This window comes from Coregonus clupeaformis, unplaced genomic scaffold (assembly GCF_020615455.1).
Source record: "Coregonus clupeaformis isolate EN_2021a unplaced genomic scaffold, ASM2061545v1 scaf1447, whole genome shotgun sequence".
Lineage (NCBI taxonomy): Eukaryota > Metazoa > Chordata > Actinopteri > Salmoniformes > Salmonidae > Coregonus > Coregonus clupeaformis.
This window is the reverse complement of record NW_025534901.1, coordinates 21011-35485: the sequence shown is the minus strand read 5'-3', so window position 1 is coordinate 35485 and position 14475 is coordinate 21011. Positions and strand designations below refer to the sequence as shown.

The window sequence follows — 14475 nt, the reverse complement described above, 5'->3', positions numbered from 1 at the left end:
CCTCTCAGAGACTTCCTACTAAACTACCCTCCATCCCTCTCAGAGACCTCCTAATAAACTACCCTCCATCCCTCTCAGAGACCCCTACTAAACTACCCTCCATCCCTCTCAGAGACCCCCTACTAAACTACCCTCCATCCCTCTCAGAGACCCCCTACTAAACTACCCTCCATCCCTCTCAGAGACCTCCTACTAAACTACCCTCCATCAATCTCAGAGACCCCTACTAAACTACCCTCCATCCCTCTCAGAGACCCCCTACTAAACTACCCTCCATCCCTCTCAGAGACCCCTACTAAACTACCCTCCATCCCTCTCAGAGACCCCCTACTTAACAACCCTCCATCCCTCTCAGAGACCCCCTACTAAACTACCCTCCATCCCTCACAGAGACCCCCTACTAAACTACCCTCCATCCCTCTCAGAGACCTCCTACTAAACTACCCTCCATCCCTCTCAGAGACCTCCTACTAAACTACACTACATCCCTCTCAGAGACCCCCTACTAAACTACCCTCCATCCCTCTCAGAGACCTCCTACTAAACTACCCTCCATCCCTCTCAGAGACCACGTTGTTACATTGACTAAGACTTGATATAGACTCAGATACCGAACCGCAAATACAGAAAATTGTGAACATAAAACATTTAGATCATGAAATGTTTATTTATTTATTAATTCCTGTCTAATTCCATCTATTAGACCTACACATACAAATAAATCTATAAAAACAGATGAATTAATGAATCCCATTGTTAGAATCCATCTCCAACAAACGAGTTACATTTTCCTGGAAAGAAGGTTGAGATAACAGGCTAAACCATACAGGCTAAACCTGTAAATAACATCTTTACAATAATAATTTCTCTAATACTACTGTATATTTAATTATTTACTAAAATTCACTAACTGTAAGTCACTCTGGATAAGAGCGTCTGTTAAATGACTAAAATGTAAAATGTTACATGATAAAGCATATTTGCAAATATGAATAGAAAAGTTCAATTCAATTTAGCAGGATCTGTCACATCCAGCTGGCTATGTGGAGGAACTAATCAAAAGGTAACAATGGTGCTCTCCCAGAAGCTTGGCTGGTGTGTAAAACCCACGAATTCAGACAAACAAAAAGCTCTGAAGCTAGTACTCTGCATTAACCAAAATGATACATTATGGCTCAGTTTCCTGGACACAGATTAAACCTAGTCCTGGACTAAAAACACTCTAAATGGGGAATCTCCATTGAATATGCTTCATAGTCCAGGACTAGGTTTAATCTGTGTCTAGGCAACTGGTCCTACATACTACCCAAAAATGAGGTGTCTTGTGCTGGTTACTCATTCAATACACTACATTTTGCAATACTATGGAGAGGCTGCCTGACTTTCACAGACTGAACGACTCTCACAGATTCTCTTAGATGGTTCGGCACATGGAAAGTCAAACCAACAATTGTTATCTCTGTAACAGTGTTGACCAATTCGGACACAGTTTTCTATTTCACCTTTAGGCCCACGGTTATTTGGTTCGTTGGAGTCCCAGTACCTAGAAAAGGGAGAAGGGAAACCATTACTCCATACAGTATGTCGCAGCAGAAGGAAAACATATATATTTAGAAAATAAAGACAAATGGCATGGACTAAATGATTAGCCCCCTGGAGCTAGTACTTGGTAGCAGAGCTGTTGGCCAAGATAACTCCTGACAAATGTTTCCTGTAGCCGTCAATGAACTTTCTGAACCTTTCTACTGGCAATTTGGCCCAATTTTCAGCAGCAAACTGCTCTAATTCTTTAATGTTTGAGGGGTGCCTTCCACCAACTGCTGTTTTCAGCTCTCGCCATAGATTATGGATGTGATTCAGATCTGGACTCTTCACTGGCCACAAACAAACAAAACAACATTTGATCTCTTTGGAAATACAGATCAGAACTGTGTTTACCAATGACCAAATGAAGCATTCAATTAAAAGAACACCATCCCTACAATCAAACATGGGGAGGTTTGATAATGCTGTGGGGTTGCTTTGCTGCCTCTAGTACTGGGGGTCTTGAACGTGCGCAAGAAATCATGAAATCAGCAGATTGGAGTCCAGTGTTAAATCCAGTGTCCAAAAACTGTGTCTCCATTGAAGGTTGTGGGTCCTCCAGCAGGACAACAACCCCAAACACACATCAAAAAGCACCCAGGAACGGTTGAACAAGAAACACTGGACTGTTCTGGAGTGGGCAGTAATGAGTCCAGATCTGAATCACAACCCAAATCAATGGTGTGATCTGAAAACAGCAGTTGGTGGAGGGGCCCCCCTCTAACATTGAAGAATTAGAGCAGATTGCTGCTGAAAATTGTTTGAGCATGCATGCTTACCTGTGAGTGTAGATGTGTGCAAATGTATACCTTAAAAACATCCTTACTTGATGTTCTCATTAAGAGTTGTATTGTCCATCCAGACCCACACTTTCTCTTGCTTCTCATCTGTCAGTCCTATCCAGGGGCTGTGTTCATAAGGATCAATTCCCAGTGTTACCACTCTCTGTTTTATAAACTCCTATGGAGGAAACCACACGTTAATCAACCAATGGACCAATGGTTCTCATCCTGAAGAAAGCTTTGATGGCTGAAAATTTATTTTTTTATACTATTCTAAATAAAGTATATTTTTAACTTGAAGAGCGAGAGCCCCGCCTGCTTTCCACTAAAGTCAACCAATGGAGACAGACATGCAAAGCACAGAGAGACACTAAAAGAAGGCTGTATCCTAACTTGAAGTCTGCGCTTTATGTGAAAGTCATTAGCAATTAATTACTGCACCTCCAGCCTTACCTGCTCCTGACTACTCTCTATGATGACCAGGTGTCCTCCATCGCGGATGCAGGCGTACTGACTCTGTTCCCAGGTCAGTTTGTCTTTAGAGAAGTAGTAACATGATCCATTGTAGAACTCCCAGCCAGGAGAACATGGCTTCCTATCAGCATTACATTCCTTCTGATTCCCTAGAAGAGAGAAGAGATAACATAATTGAAATTTGATTACTTTCAGTTCTACATCCTGTGATGTTCTTGTTAAATGTGTGTGTCCCTTTAAGAGAGCACAAGAGTTGTGGGCTAAGGGAGAGATAACCTGAAAGAGAAAGGACATCAATGGAATGAGAAACAATGACATGCTGCGTTTACACTGTCAGCCCAATTCTGATCTTTTGCCCAATTATTGGTCTTTTGAGCTTTCATATCTTTTGACAATAATTGGGCAAATGATCAGCAAAAGAGCTGATCTGATTGGTCAAAAGCAGTGGAGGCTGCTGAGGGAAGGACGGCTCATAATAATGGCTGGAAGGGAGTAATTGGAATGGGATCATGCACATGGAAACCATGTGTTTGATGTATTTGATACCATTCCACCAATTCCGCTCCAGCCATTACCTTGAGCCCGTCCTCCCCAATTACGGTGCCAACAACCTCCTATGGTCAAAATACCAATTAGTGGGAAAAAAGATCAGAATTGGGCTGACTGGGTAACAAGTTGAAGAACAGCTCCACTACATATCCTATAATTGAACTACTGGCCATTGGACATCCACGCTCATTCTGTCATAGCTTAGAGTATATGGTTGTGACTAGATGGAGTACAGCTACAGACAAGATTCACCATTGAGCACTGCGAGAGTTTGGACTTGCGTTTGGAAGCCAGATGATGAGTCGGAGTCGGATATCACTTAGATTTTCTCAAAGTAAAAATGAATAGTTTCACTGGCGATTGTTTATTTTTGATGAAATATCAATGAACTGTTGCTTGTATGCGTAGACACTGCTTCACAATGCTAGCTAAATCAATATTGAGGTAAACAAACAGTGTATAATGCATTTAATCATATATATCCTATCCTATCATGTAATCGTGCTTGCCACATTCCGGTGGAGGTAGGAAATCAACTATAACGTTTCAAATAAATTGCCAGTGCAGAGATACAATATAACCAAGCCAATTTGTCCTGCTAAATGCCAATGCATCCTAAATGTGCTCTTTTCAAATTGAAACTCTGTACATATTGACCACCAGCTATCTGCACATTGCTGCCCTAACTCTAGCTAGCATCTAGCTATCTATCGCCATAGCAACAAAAAGTTATATCCTACTCTGAGTCGTTATCTGGCTTCAAAACGTATGTCCAAACTCTCGCAGTAGTTAAATGGAAAATCCATAGGTATAAGAATTATTATATTCCATGAATCCATGATTCCATTCTTATTTGTATGGTAATCTCATTTGTAGCTGTAATCCATCTAGTCACAACCACAGTACATAGGGAGGATTGAACTGACCTTGGATGGTTGGCAGGAGATCTTTGACCCTAGTCAGGTTGGCCTCACAGTCTTGAAGCCCTGAGGATAACAACTCTTTCTGGACTAAGAACAGAAGAGATTTACAACCAATTAGAATACAGTGTAGTTCTGTTGAATTAAGGCCATAATACAAAAGGTATGTAGTTGGCAAACAAAACATTTGAAGTATAAAATTACTTTCCAATGCACTTCACCACACTCATATGACTACATTTCCATTAGGGCCAGGACTTTTCCCTGGTCAAGAACAACCCATGTCCTTCCTCATATACAGTGCAATGATAGCATATACAATATTGAAACATGTTTTGGGGAAGCAATACTACTGCAGTGTAAATGTAATCCTAATCTTGATAACATGGAACTTTGTATTGAAATGAGAAGTTTTAGTTAAATTGGGTTCAACTTCCCCTTTACATTAGTATGTCAAATCAAATCAAGTGTTATTTGTCACATGCGCCGAATACAACTGGTGTAGACTTTACCGTGAAATTCTTGCTTATGAGCCCTTCCCTAAAATGCAGAGTTTAAAATAAAAACAAAATAGTAACACAAGAGGAATAAAATAAAATACAAAAGAATGGAGCTATATACAGGGAGTACCAGTATCAGATCAATATGCTGAGGTATTTGAGGTAGATATGTACATGAAGGCAGGGTAAAGTGACTAGGCATCAGGATAGATCATAATAAGAGTAAAATAAAGAACAGAGTAGCAGCAGCAAATTATGAGTATAAAAGTGTGTGTGTGTAATGTGTATGTACAGTGGGGAGAACAAGTATTTGATACACTGCCGATTTTGCAGGTTTTCCTACTTACAAAGCATGTAGAGGTCTGTAATTTTTATCATAGGTACACTTCAACTGTGAGAGACGGAATCTAAAACAAAAATCCAGAAAATCATATTGTATGATTTTTAAGTAATTCATTTGCATTTTATTGCATGACATAAGTATTTGATACATCAGAAAAGCAGAACTTAATATTTGGTACAGAAACCTTTGTTTGCAATTATAGAGATCATACATTTCCTGTAGGTCTTGACCAGGTTTGCACACACTGCAGCAGGGATTTTGGCCCACTTCTCCATACAGACCTTCTCCAGATCCTTCAGGTTTCGGGGCTGTCGCTGGGCAATACGGACTTTCAGCTCCCTCCAAAGATTTTCTATTGGGTTCAGGTCTGGAGACTGGTTAGGCCACTCCAGGACCTTGAGATGCTTCTTACGGAGCCACTCCTTAGTTGCCCTGGCTGTGTGTTTCGGGTCGTTGTCATGCTGGAAGACCCAGCCACGACCCATCTTCAATGCTCTTACTGAGGGAAGGAGGTTGTTGGCCAAGATCTCGCGATACATGGCCCCATCCATTCTCCCCTCAATACGGTGCAGTCGTCCTGTCCCCTTTGCAGAAAAGCATCCCCAAAGAATGATGTTTCCACCTCCATGCTTCACGGTTGGGATGGTGTTCTTGGGGTTGTACTCATCCTTCTTCTTCCTCCCAACACGGCGAGTGGAGTTTAGACCAAAAAGCTATATTTTTGTCTCATCAGACCACATGCCCTTCTCCCATTCCTCCTCTGGATCATCCAGATGGTCATTGGCAAAATTCAGACGGGCCTGGACATGCGCTGGCTTGAGCAGGGGGACCTTGGTGCGCTGCAGGATTTTAATCCATGACGGCGTAGTGTGTTACTAATGCTTTTCTTTGAGACTGTGGTCCCAGCTCTCTTCAGGTCATTGACCAGGTCCTGCCGTGTAGTTCTGGGCTGATCCCTCACCTTCCTCATGATCATTGATGCCCCACGAGGTGAGATCTTGCATGGAGCCCCAGACCGAGGGTGATTGACCATCATCTTGAACTTCTTCCATTTTCTAATAATTGCGCCAACAGTTGTTGCCTTCTCACCAAGCTGCTTGCCTATTGTCCTGTAGCCCATCCCAGCCTTGTGCAGGTCTACAATTTTATTCCTGATGTCCTTACACAGCTCTCTGGTGTTGGCCATTGTGGAGAGGTTGAAGTCTGTTTGATTGAGTGTGTGGACAGGTGTCTTTTGTACAGGTAACGAGTTCAAACAGGTACATATAATACAGGTAATGAGTGGAGAACAGGAGGGCTTCTTAAAGAAAAACTAACAGGTCTGTGAGAGCCGGAATTCTTACTGGTTGGTAGGTGATCAAATACTTATGTCATGCAATAAAATCAAATTAATTAATTAAAAATCATACAATGTGATTTTCTGGATTTTTGTTTTAGATTCCGTCTCTCACAGTTGAAGTGTACCTATGATAAAAATTACAGACCTCTACATGCTTTGTAAGTAGGAAAACCTGCAAAATCGGCAGTGTATCAAATACTTATTCTCCCCACTGTATGTGTGTTTTTGTTGTGTCGGTCTGCGTGTGTGTGTTATGTTTGTGTGTGTGTGTGTATGTAGTGTATGTGAATGTGGGTCAGTCGTGGGTGAACAGGGAGTACAGGAGGGGACTAAGCACACACCCCTGAGGGGCCCCCGTGTTGAGGGTCAGCGTGGTGGAGGTGTTGTTGCCTACCCTCACCACCTGGTGCCGGCCTGTCAGGAAGTCCAGGATCCAGTTGCAGAGGGAGGTGTTCAGTCCCAGGGTCCTTAGCTTGGTAATGATATTGGAGGGGACTATGGTGTTGAACGCTGAGCTGTAGTCTATGTACAGCATTCTCACATAGTTATTTCACATCTTGTCCAGGTGGGAGAGGGCAGTGTGAAGTGCAATTGAGATTGCTTCATCTCTGGATCTGTAGTGTATGTGAATTGGTGTGGGTCTAGGCTGTCTGGGATGATGGTGTTAATGTGTGTCATGACCAGCCTTTAAAAGCACTTCAATAATTACAGATATGTTATGACAATATTGTGATATGAATAGGAGAACAGCAGCTAGTCAGTCCCATGTCAGTAGAGTCCTGCTCTAGACTACCTACCTGTTATGTTGTGGCTCTCATTCTGCAGTCTCTTATAGTTGTCTTGCAGTTCATGCAGTCTCCCTGTTATGAAAGAGCAAATAATACGGATGAATAACATTCATTTATTTACATATCTAACAATAAAGTAAGAAAGTAAACCTTGTCCAAGCTAGAATGACCTATTATCTAACCATAGTCATATTCAAATTAAATCATATTTTATTTATCTATTACAGTGAAACAGCAGTATTTTAATCTTAGCCAGTCCCCCATTGACAAATTCATCTTAATTTGTATTTATTTTTTACCCAGTTTTCTCCCCAATTTCATCATATCCAATTGGTAGTTACAGTTTTGTCCCATCGCTGCAACTCCCGTACGGACTTGGGAGAGGCGAAGGTCGAGAGCCGTGCTTCCTCCGAAACATAACCCCGCCAAGCCGCACTGCTTCTTGACACAATGCATGCTTAACCCGGAAGCCAGCCACACCAATGTGTCGGAGGAAACACCGTACACCTGGCGACTGTGTCAGCTTGCATGCGCCGGGCCCGCCACAGGAGTCGCTGGAGCGCGATGGGACAAGGACGATCCGGCCGGTCAAACCCTCCCCTAACCCGGACGAAGCTGGGCCAATTGTACGTCGCCTCATGGGGCTCCCGGTTGCGGCCAGCTGAGACACAGCCCGTTATCGAACCAGGATCTTAATGATTTATATGAAGGATTCTCTCCAAATGTATATAAGAAGTTTATAATGGTAAAGAGCTCTTGATCATTGATATTCTCACCTGTTAGATTGTCTTTCATCTGGTGAAAACGAGCTTCCTCAGCATGAAGACTAGTCATGTTGGAAGCATCTGGAACAGAGACAAGGAGACAAGATGGAGGGTAGTTGTTTTTCTCTTCTGTTTCAGACTATCGTACCAAACAGAAATGTACTGGTCTGGGCTGGCTTGGATATTTTCTCTGCACATTGTCCTTTCCAGCAGAGTTCCAGGTCAGCAGCTATGGTGGATACGTAGTGTAAAAGGGTTCAGTAGTGTAAAAGGGTTCAGTAGTGTAAAAGGGTTCAGTAGTGTAAAAGGGTTCAGTAGTGTAAAAGGGTTCAGTATTGTAAAAGGGTCAGGGTTCAGTAAAATGGTTCTATACTCACAGAGGACTCCCAGAGTGATAGCCAGGCCCAGCAGTAGAACACAGAGACACACTAGGGTCACCACGGGAACACTCCTAGACCCTCCCTCAGGGATTGCAGCCTTTGACCCCACTGAGGGAGAGGGGTCACTAGTGCCAGGTTCACTTCCTGGAAAAGGAGTGGGGGTCAGAGGTTATAAGGTCATAAGGTTAAATAAGGGGTACTTAATGTAACCCTTAGCTAACTGTAACACACACACACCTCACCTTTCCCAGGATCCTCCTGCTCTCTAGCTCTACCTCCTGGTCTTCTGACCTCAGAGTATGTGACATCTTCATCACCTTCCACTGTTCCTATGGTTACAGTAAGATGAAGTAAAAGATGGAGTTCCTTCTTTTGTCTCTATTGCGTGATTACATTATTTCACTAAAACCAACATGGTGATTACCACCTATTAGAAATGTCCCATTCTAGTTCCTCTCTCTCACGATCCACTATCTCAACATTCTATAAGAAATGTACCATTCTATTTTCTCTCTGATGATCCACTATCTCAACATTCTATTAGAAATGTCCCATTCTAGTTCCTCTCTCTTACGATCCACTATCTCAACATTCTATAAGAAATGTCCCATTCTATTTCCTCTCTTACAATCCACTATCCAAACATTCTTTCCTTTGAGCTGTACTAGGTCAGAGTCCCTTGACTGGAAGGTCCAACCTGCAAACCATTTCATTAACTGTTAGGGTAACTAACCAATCTAATATTCTAATTCAGCATATCTGAAGAAAAGCTAACTTATTGTCAAGAGAAATGAGGAAACCCTTTTGGCCATGAACCAAATGTTACAGGTTGATGCTGTCTTTCTGTGTGTATGTCTGTCTGGAAGTTGGTTCACAGTATGAAATCCAACAGACATGTCCAGAGTGTGACGAATAACAACTACTTTACATGGAACTGTCATCTTCTCATGCCCTTTACATTGCACTAATACTGTACATATCCTTCAAAACAGGATTCTATATGGAGAACCATTGTTGAGGACCTATGGAAAATATTCAAAAGGAAATGGACGTCTGAAAGTAATTAATCATCACTACTCTGTCCTCTCTCAGAGTGGAGACCAGAAGAGGAAGAAGTCCCTTAACATCACACATGCTCACTCATTAAAATCCCATAAACACTCACACACTCAACCACACACACACACACGTAGTACACAAACACAACTGTTACGGAATACACAGGATGTTATGCAAACAACATGCACACACACACACACGTCCCAGGAGAATGCTGAGTAAGGGGTGTTGAGGTGCAGTAAAAAACGAATATTCAGTTCCTATTTACCTCTGGGCTCCATTTGAATATGTGGTAAAGTAGAACTTCATTTGAATATGTTGTAAACTAGAACTTCATTTGAATATGTTGTAAACTAGAACTTCATTTGAATATGTTGTAAACTATCAACCCTGTCATTGAACTGTATTACTGATGCCATCTCTAAAGGCATAGCCAAGACAGTTGACTTGTCATGCTCATTCAAACATGGCCTGTAGAATTTACAGTAGGTAGGATTCTAGCTAGCTGTATGTCACGCCTGACTCTGAGGACTCTCATTTGTTGAGTCAGGGTGTGTATTTTCTGTGTCGTGTTGAGTGTCTATGTTGAGATCTAAAATGTGTAGATCTATGTTGGCCGGTGTGGTTCCCAATCAGAGGCAGCTGTAGCTCGTTGTCTCTGATTGGGGAACATTCTTAGGCAGCCTTTTGACACCTGTTAGTTGTGGGATCTTGTTCCGTGTAAGGTATGTTGTTTGTATGCTACCTTGGACTCGTTTGTTGTTTTGTCGTGTGTTTAGCCGTAAATAAATATGAATGCATATCACGCTGCACATTGGTCCTTCTCGTTCGTAAACGATCGTGACAGAAGATCCCACCAATCCTGGATCAAGCAGCGTGAAGAGGAGAGAGGATGGACTTGGGAGGAGATGAGCGAGAGTCTGGCAAGAGGGATGGAGGCCATGATCACGGGGGAGAGACAATCCCAAACATTTTTTAGGGGGGGGCACACTCCGTGGACGACGAGGCAGCGGGAGGCCGCGATAGAGCGGTTCCGCGGTTTAGCAGAGGAGGCCACCAGATTAGGGGGGTCATTGGTTCAGAGGGAGCAGAAGGAAAGTGTAGAGGCACGGCGAGAGGAGCTGGTTAGGCAACAGAAGGAGCAGGGTTTAATGAAGGAACCCAGTCCCGCTCCTCGCACCAATCAAGTGGTGCGTGTGTCCAGTCCGGCACGGCCCGTGCCTGCTCCACTCCGGAGCCAGAGTAATCCGCTCCACCGGGGTCCAGTCCAGCTCCGGTCAGCGGCTCCACTCCGGAGCCAGAGCAGTCCGCTCCACCGGTGCCTGATCCAGCTTCGGTCAGCGGCTCCACTCCGGAGCCAGAGCAGTGTGATCCACCGTCGTCGGGTCCAGCTCCAGTCAGCGGTTCCAGTCCAGACCCAGACGTCAGCCCCTCTCCAGGTTCGGGATCTCCCACACCAGGGTCCAGACTGGGCTTGGTACGTCGTGGGAGGAAGGAGAGGGGAAGCAGCGCGCCGAGGTCCAGACCAGACCAGGGGCGCAACAGGGAGGTGCAGAGTAAGTGGTGGTCACACCCGGAGCCGGATCCGCCTCCGAGGCGGAATGCCCACCCGGCCCCTACCCTGTTATGTTTAGGTGGCGCGGTCGGAGTCCGCACCTTTGGGGGGGGTACTGTCACGCCCTGACTCTGAGGACTCTCATTTGTTGAGTCAGGGTGTGTATTTTCTGTGTCGTGTTGTGTGTCTATGTTGAGATCTAGAATGTGTAGATCTATGTTGGCCGGTGTGGTTCCCAATCAGAGGCAGCTGTAGCTCGTTGTCTCTGATTGGGGACAATACTTAGGCAGCCTTTTGACACCTGTTAGTTGTGGGATCTTGTTCCGTGTAAGGTATGTTGTTTGTATGCTACCTTGGACTCATTTGTTGTTTTGTCGTGTGTTTAGCCGTAAATAAATATGAATGCATATCACGCTGCACATTGGTCCTTCTCGTTCGTAAACGATCGTGACACTGTAATTATATAGAGATATAACATTATCTGTCAGTTAAGTATCATTCATGATAGATGGTTAAAGAGAGACAGCAGATAATACATTGTTTCTATATTCCTAATATATAACATCATATATCATCAAATAATGTTTTATAATAATCATTTCATAATTTGACTCTTTTTGTGGGCTCTCTTGGAGGTTGATACTGACAGCTGAGGAAGAAACTGTTGTTTTCTGTGAATCTATTTGAATAACCGGTGACAGTTACACTATTCTCATATCTACATACTGTCTATGGAGCCTGTTGTCCAAGGCAGGTAAATGATGTGGTGAGGTGTGTTCAGATTAGGTATTCATCGTTTGATCCTTTTTCATAGTTTTTAAAATGACCAAATATTAACAAATGTGTCTGAGACTCAATTACTACCACTACTACTACCACTACTACTACTACATTTACATTTTAGTCATTTAGCAGACGCTCTCATCCAGAGCTACTACTACCACTACTACTTTTATTATTACTACTGCTACTACCACTGCTAATGCTACTACATTTACATTACATGAACTACTGTTAATATACTACTACCACCACCACTACTACAATTTTTTTTTATTATTACTACTACTACTACTAATGCTTCTACTGTTAATATAATACTACCACCACCACCACCACTACTACTACTACTACCGCTAATAATAATACTACTACAACTACCACTACTACCACCACCACCACTACTTTTATTATTACTACTGCTACTACCACTACTAATGCTACTACTGTTAATATACTACTACCACCACCACCACCACTACTAATTGTATTATTATTATTACTACTACTACTACTACTACTACTACTACTACTACTACTACTACTACTACTACTACTACTACTGCTACTACTACTACCACTACTAATGCTACTACTGTTAATATAATACTACCACCACCACTAATGCTACTACTGTTAATATAATACTACCACCACCACTACTACTACTACTCCTGTTAATATACTACTACTACCACCACTGCTACTACTTTTATTATTACTACTACTACTGCTACTACTACTACCACTACTAATGCTACTACTGTTAATATACCACTACCACTACTACTTTTATTATTACTGCTACTGCTACTACTGTTAATATACTACTACCACCACCACTACTTCTACTATTATTATTACTACTGCTACTACTACCACTGCTAATGCTACTACTTTTAATATACTACTACTACTACCACCACTGCTACTACTGTATCACCATGTCCTACAATACATTTTACAAATAGCACAATAGCCCACTGTGTTATTCTAGCATGACTTGTACATATTGTGAATAATGGAACTGCTGAGACACCTAGAGGAATGTATTGGATGTACACTACAATTTGCACAGACAGTGTCATATGAAAGTTATGTGGACAACTGAGAATATTATCCATTCAGTAAGATGGTTCTGGATCTCAACATGTCTTCTCCATGCAACACATTAGAGTTTTTTCATCTGACAACAATATCATGACATTGGTGCACTGACTCACATCTCTTTTTGTTGTCATCAACAGTGGTAGTAACAGAGATGGAAGATGAATCGAGACATCTGACTTGCTCCTTTTTTGTGGTTCTTATACAGTCAGTCAATGAATTAAGCAGACCAGACCCAGCTGCTATGGAATTGGTGTCTATGGGAGAGTCACTCCATAAAGCTGCAATATGTAACTTTTTGGGCGACCCGACCACATTCACATAGAAATTTGAGTTATAGATATGTCATTGTAAATAAGATTGTGTTCTTAACTGACCTGCCTAGTTAAATAAAGGTTAAATAAACAAACAAAAACTAATTCTAATTGAAAGCATGTCTAAGAAGCGGTAGATCTGTTCTATGTGTCCTATTTCTATGCTTCCCATTTTTACGTTTCTTTTTTACGTCTTTTACTTTCAGTTTCGTACACCAGCTTCAAACAGCTGAAAATACAATATTTCTGTTTATTGAAAATAGATTTCACAGCGGTTTAGATGGTACAATGATTTTTTACACTTGCTTGTTTTTTCACATAAACTGAAATTAGGCAAACTTTTAGAATTTTAGCAATTTCTGCACCTTTAAGGGTTAAGCAGACCGGAAATGTGACAATTTTTTTTCAATGGTAAAAGGCCTGAGTAAGACATAATTTATCCACCATCTGTGGTAGTAGTTTGCATTGTGGCAATTCCACTCACAGGTTTGCTTAATTTAAGTACATCATGGGTCAGCAAAAGCTTCTGCAACATTATACATGATGTGGCTGAGAATGTGTTTCAGTTAAAAGAAGACACAGGTCTACACCAATTTCCCAAGAAGATTGTGTAGTGACCCTGGACACTCAGCTGCTCTCGTAATGAATGCACATATTTAATACCCCTTATAAATAGTTTGGCACATTCATGTTTTCAACATGTATGTATGAATTAATTTCTCCACATATATATTGTTGTGGTTTTCCAGTTTTATTTGAGTATTTACTGTGCGAGGAAATGTTTGGTAAAGTTATTGGCGCATTTCATTTTCATATTTAAATGCAGTAATTTACCTGCTTGTAATCCTCCTGTGATGAGGTGACGAACAGCGAAGCCTGACTGTCACTCTCAGATGTGACGTACAGGGGCAAGGAGTCACTGACTGGAAATACACAATGCACAAGAATGGTAATTCTGACTCCGCCAGTAAGAAGAATGAACATGAGATCAGTGCTGCTAAGATTTCCGACAGTGGTGACAACCTATGTCTGGGTACACATATTGAGGAGCAGCAATATTCTGCGTGGAGTGATGTAGTCACACTTTATGTCTCATTCACATCAGTGCCTCCATACTTATAACTAATTCATTGGGCCCCAATTTAAGGATGATATTTAGTTGTTTTAAAATTGTATGTTGTGTGTTTCTGCAGCTCTGCCCAAAGCTACACTGACAGCAGAGCCAAACCCTGTGTTC

General features: G+C 42.1%; 1 protein-coding gene across 1 annotated transcript; it reads right to left on the bottom strand.

Annotated features, from left to right (window-relative positions):
- Window positions 1-990: 990 nt before the first annotated feature.
- LOC123487070 (C-type lectin domain family 4 member E-like) lies at window positions 991-8074 on the bottom strand. Its single transcript, XM_045218230.1, has 7 exons — window positions 8056-8074; window positions 7785-7940; window positions 7289-7351; window positions 4316-4399; window positions 2820-2989; window positions 2411-2544; window positions 991-1543 (listed from the first exon to the last, which is right to left on the bottom strand). Exons 1-7 carry the CDS (start codon window positions 8072-8074, stop codon window positions 1363-1365), a joined length of 807 nt encoding a protein of 268 aa, XP_045074165.1. The 3' UTR covers window positions 991-1362.
- Window positions 8075-14475: the final 6401 nt, after the last annotated feature.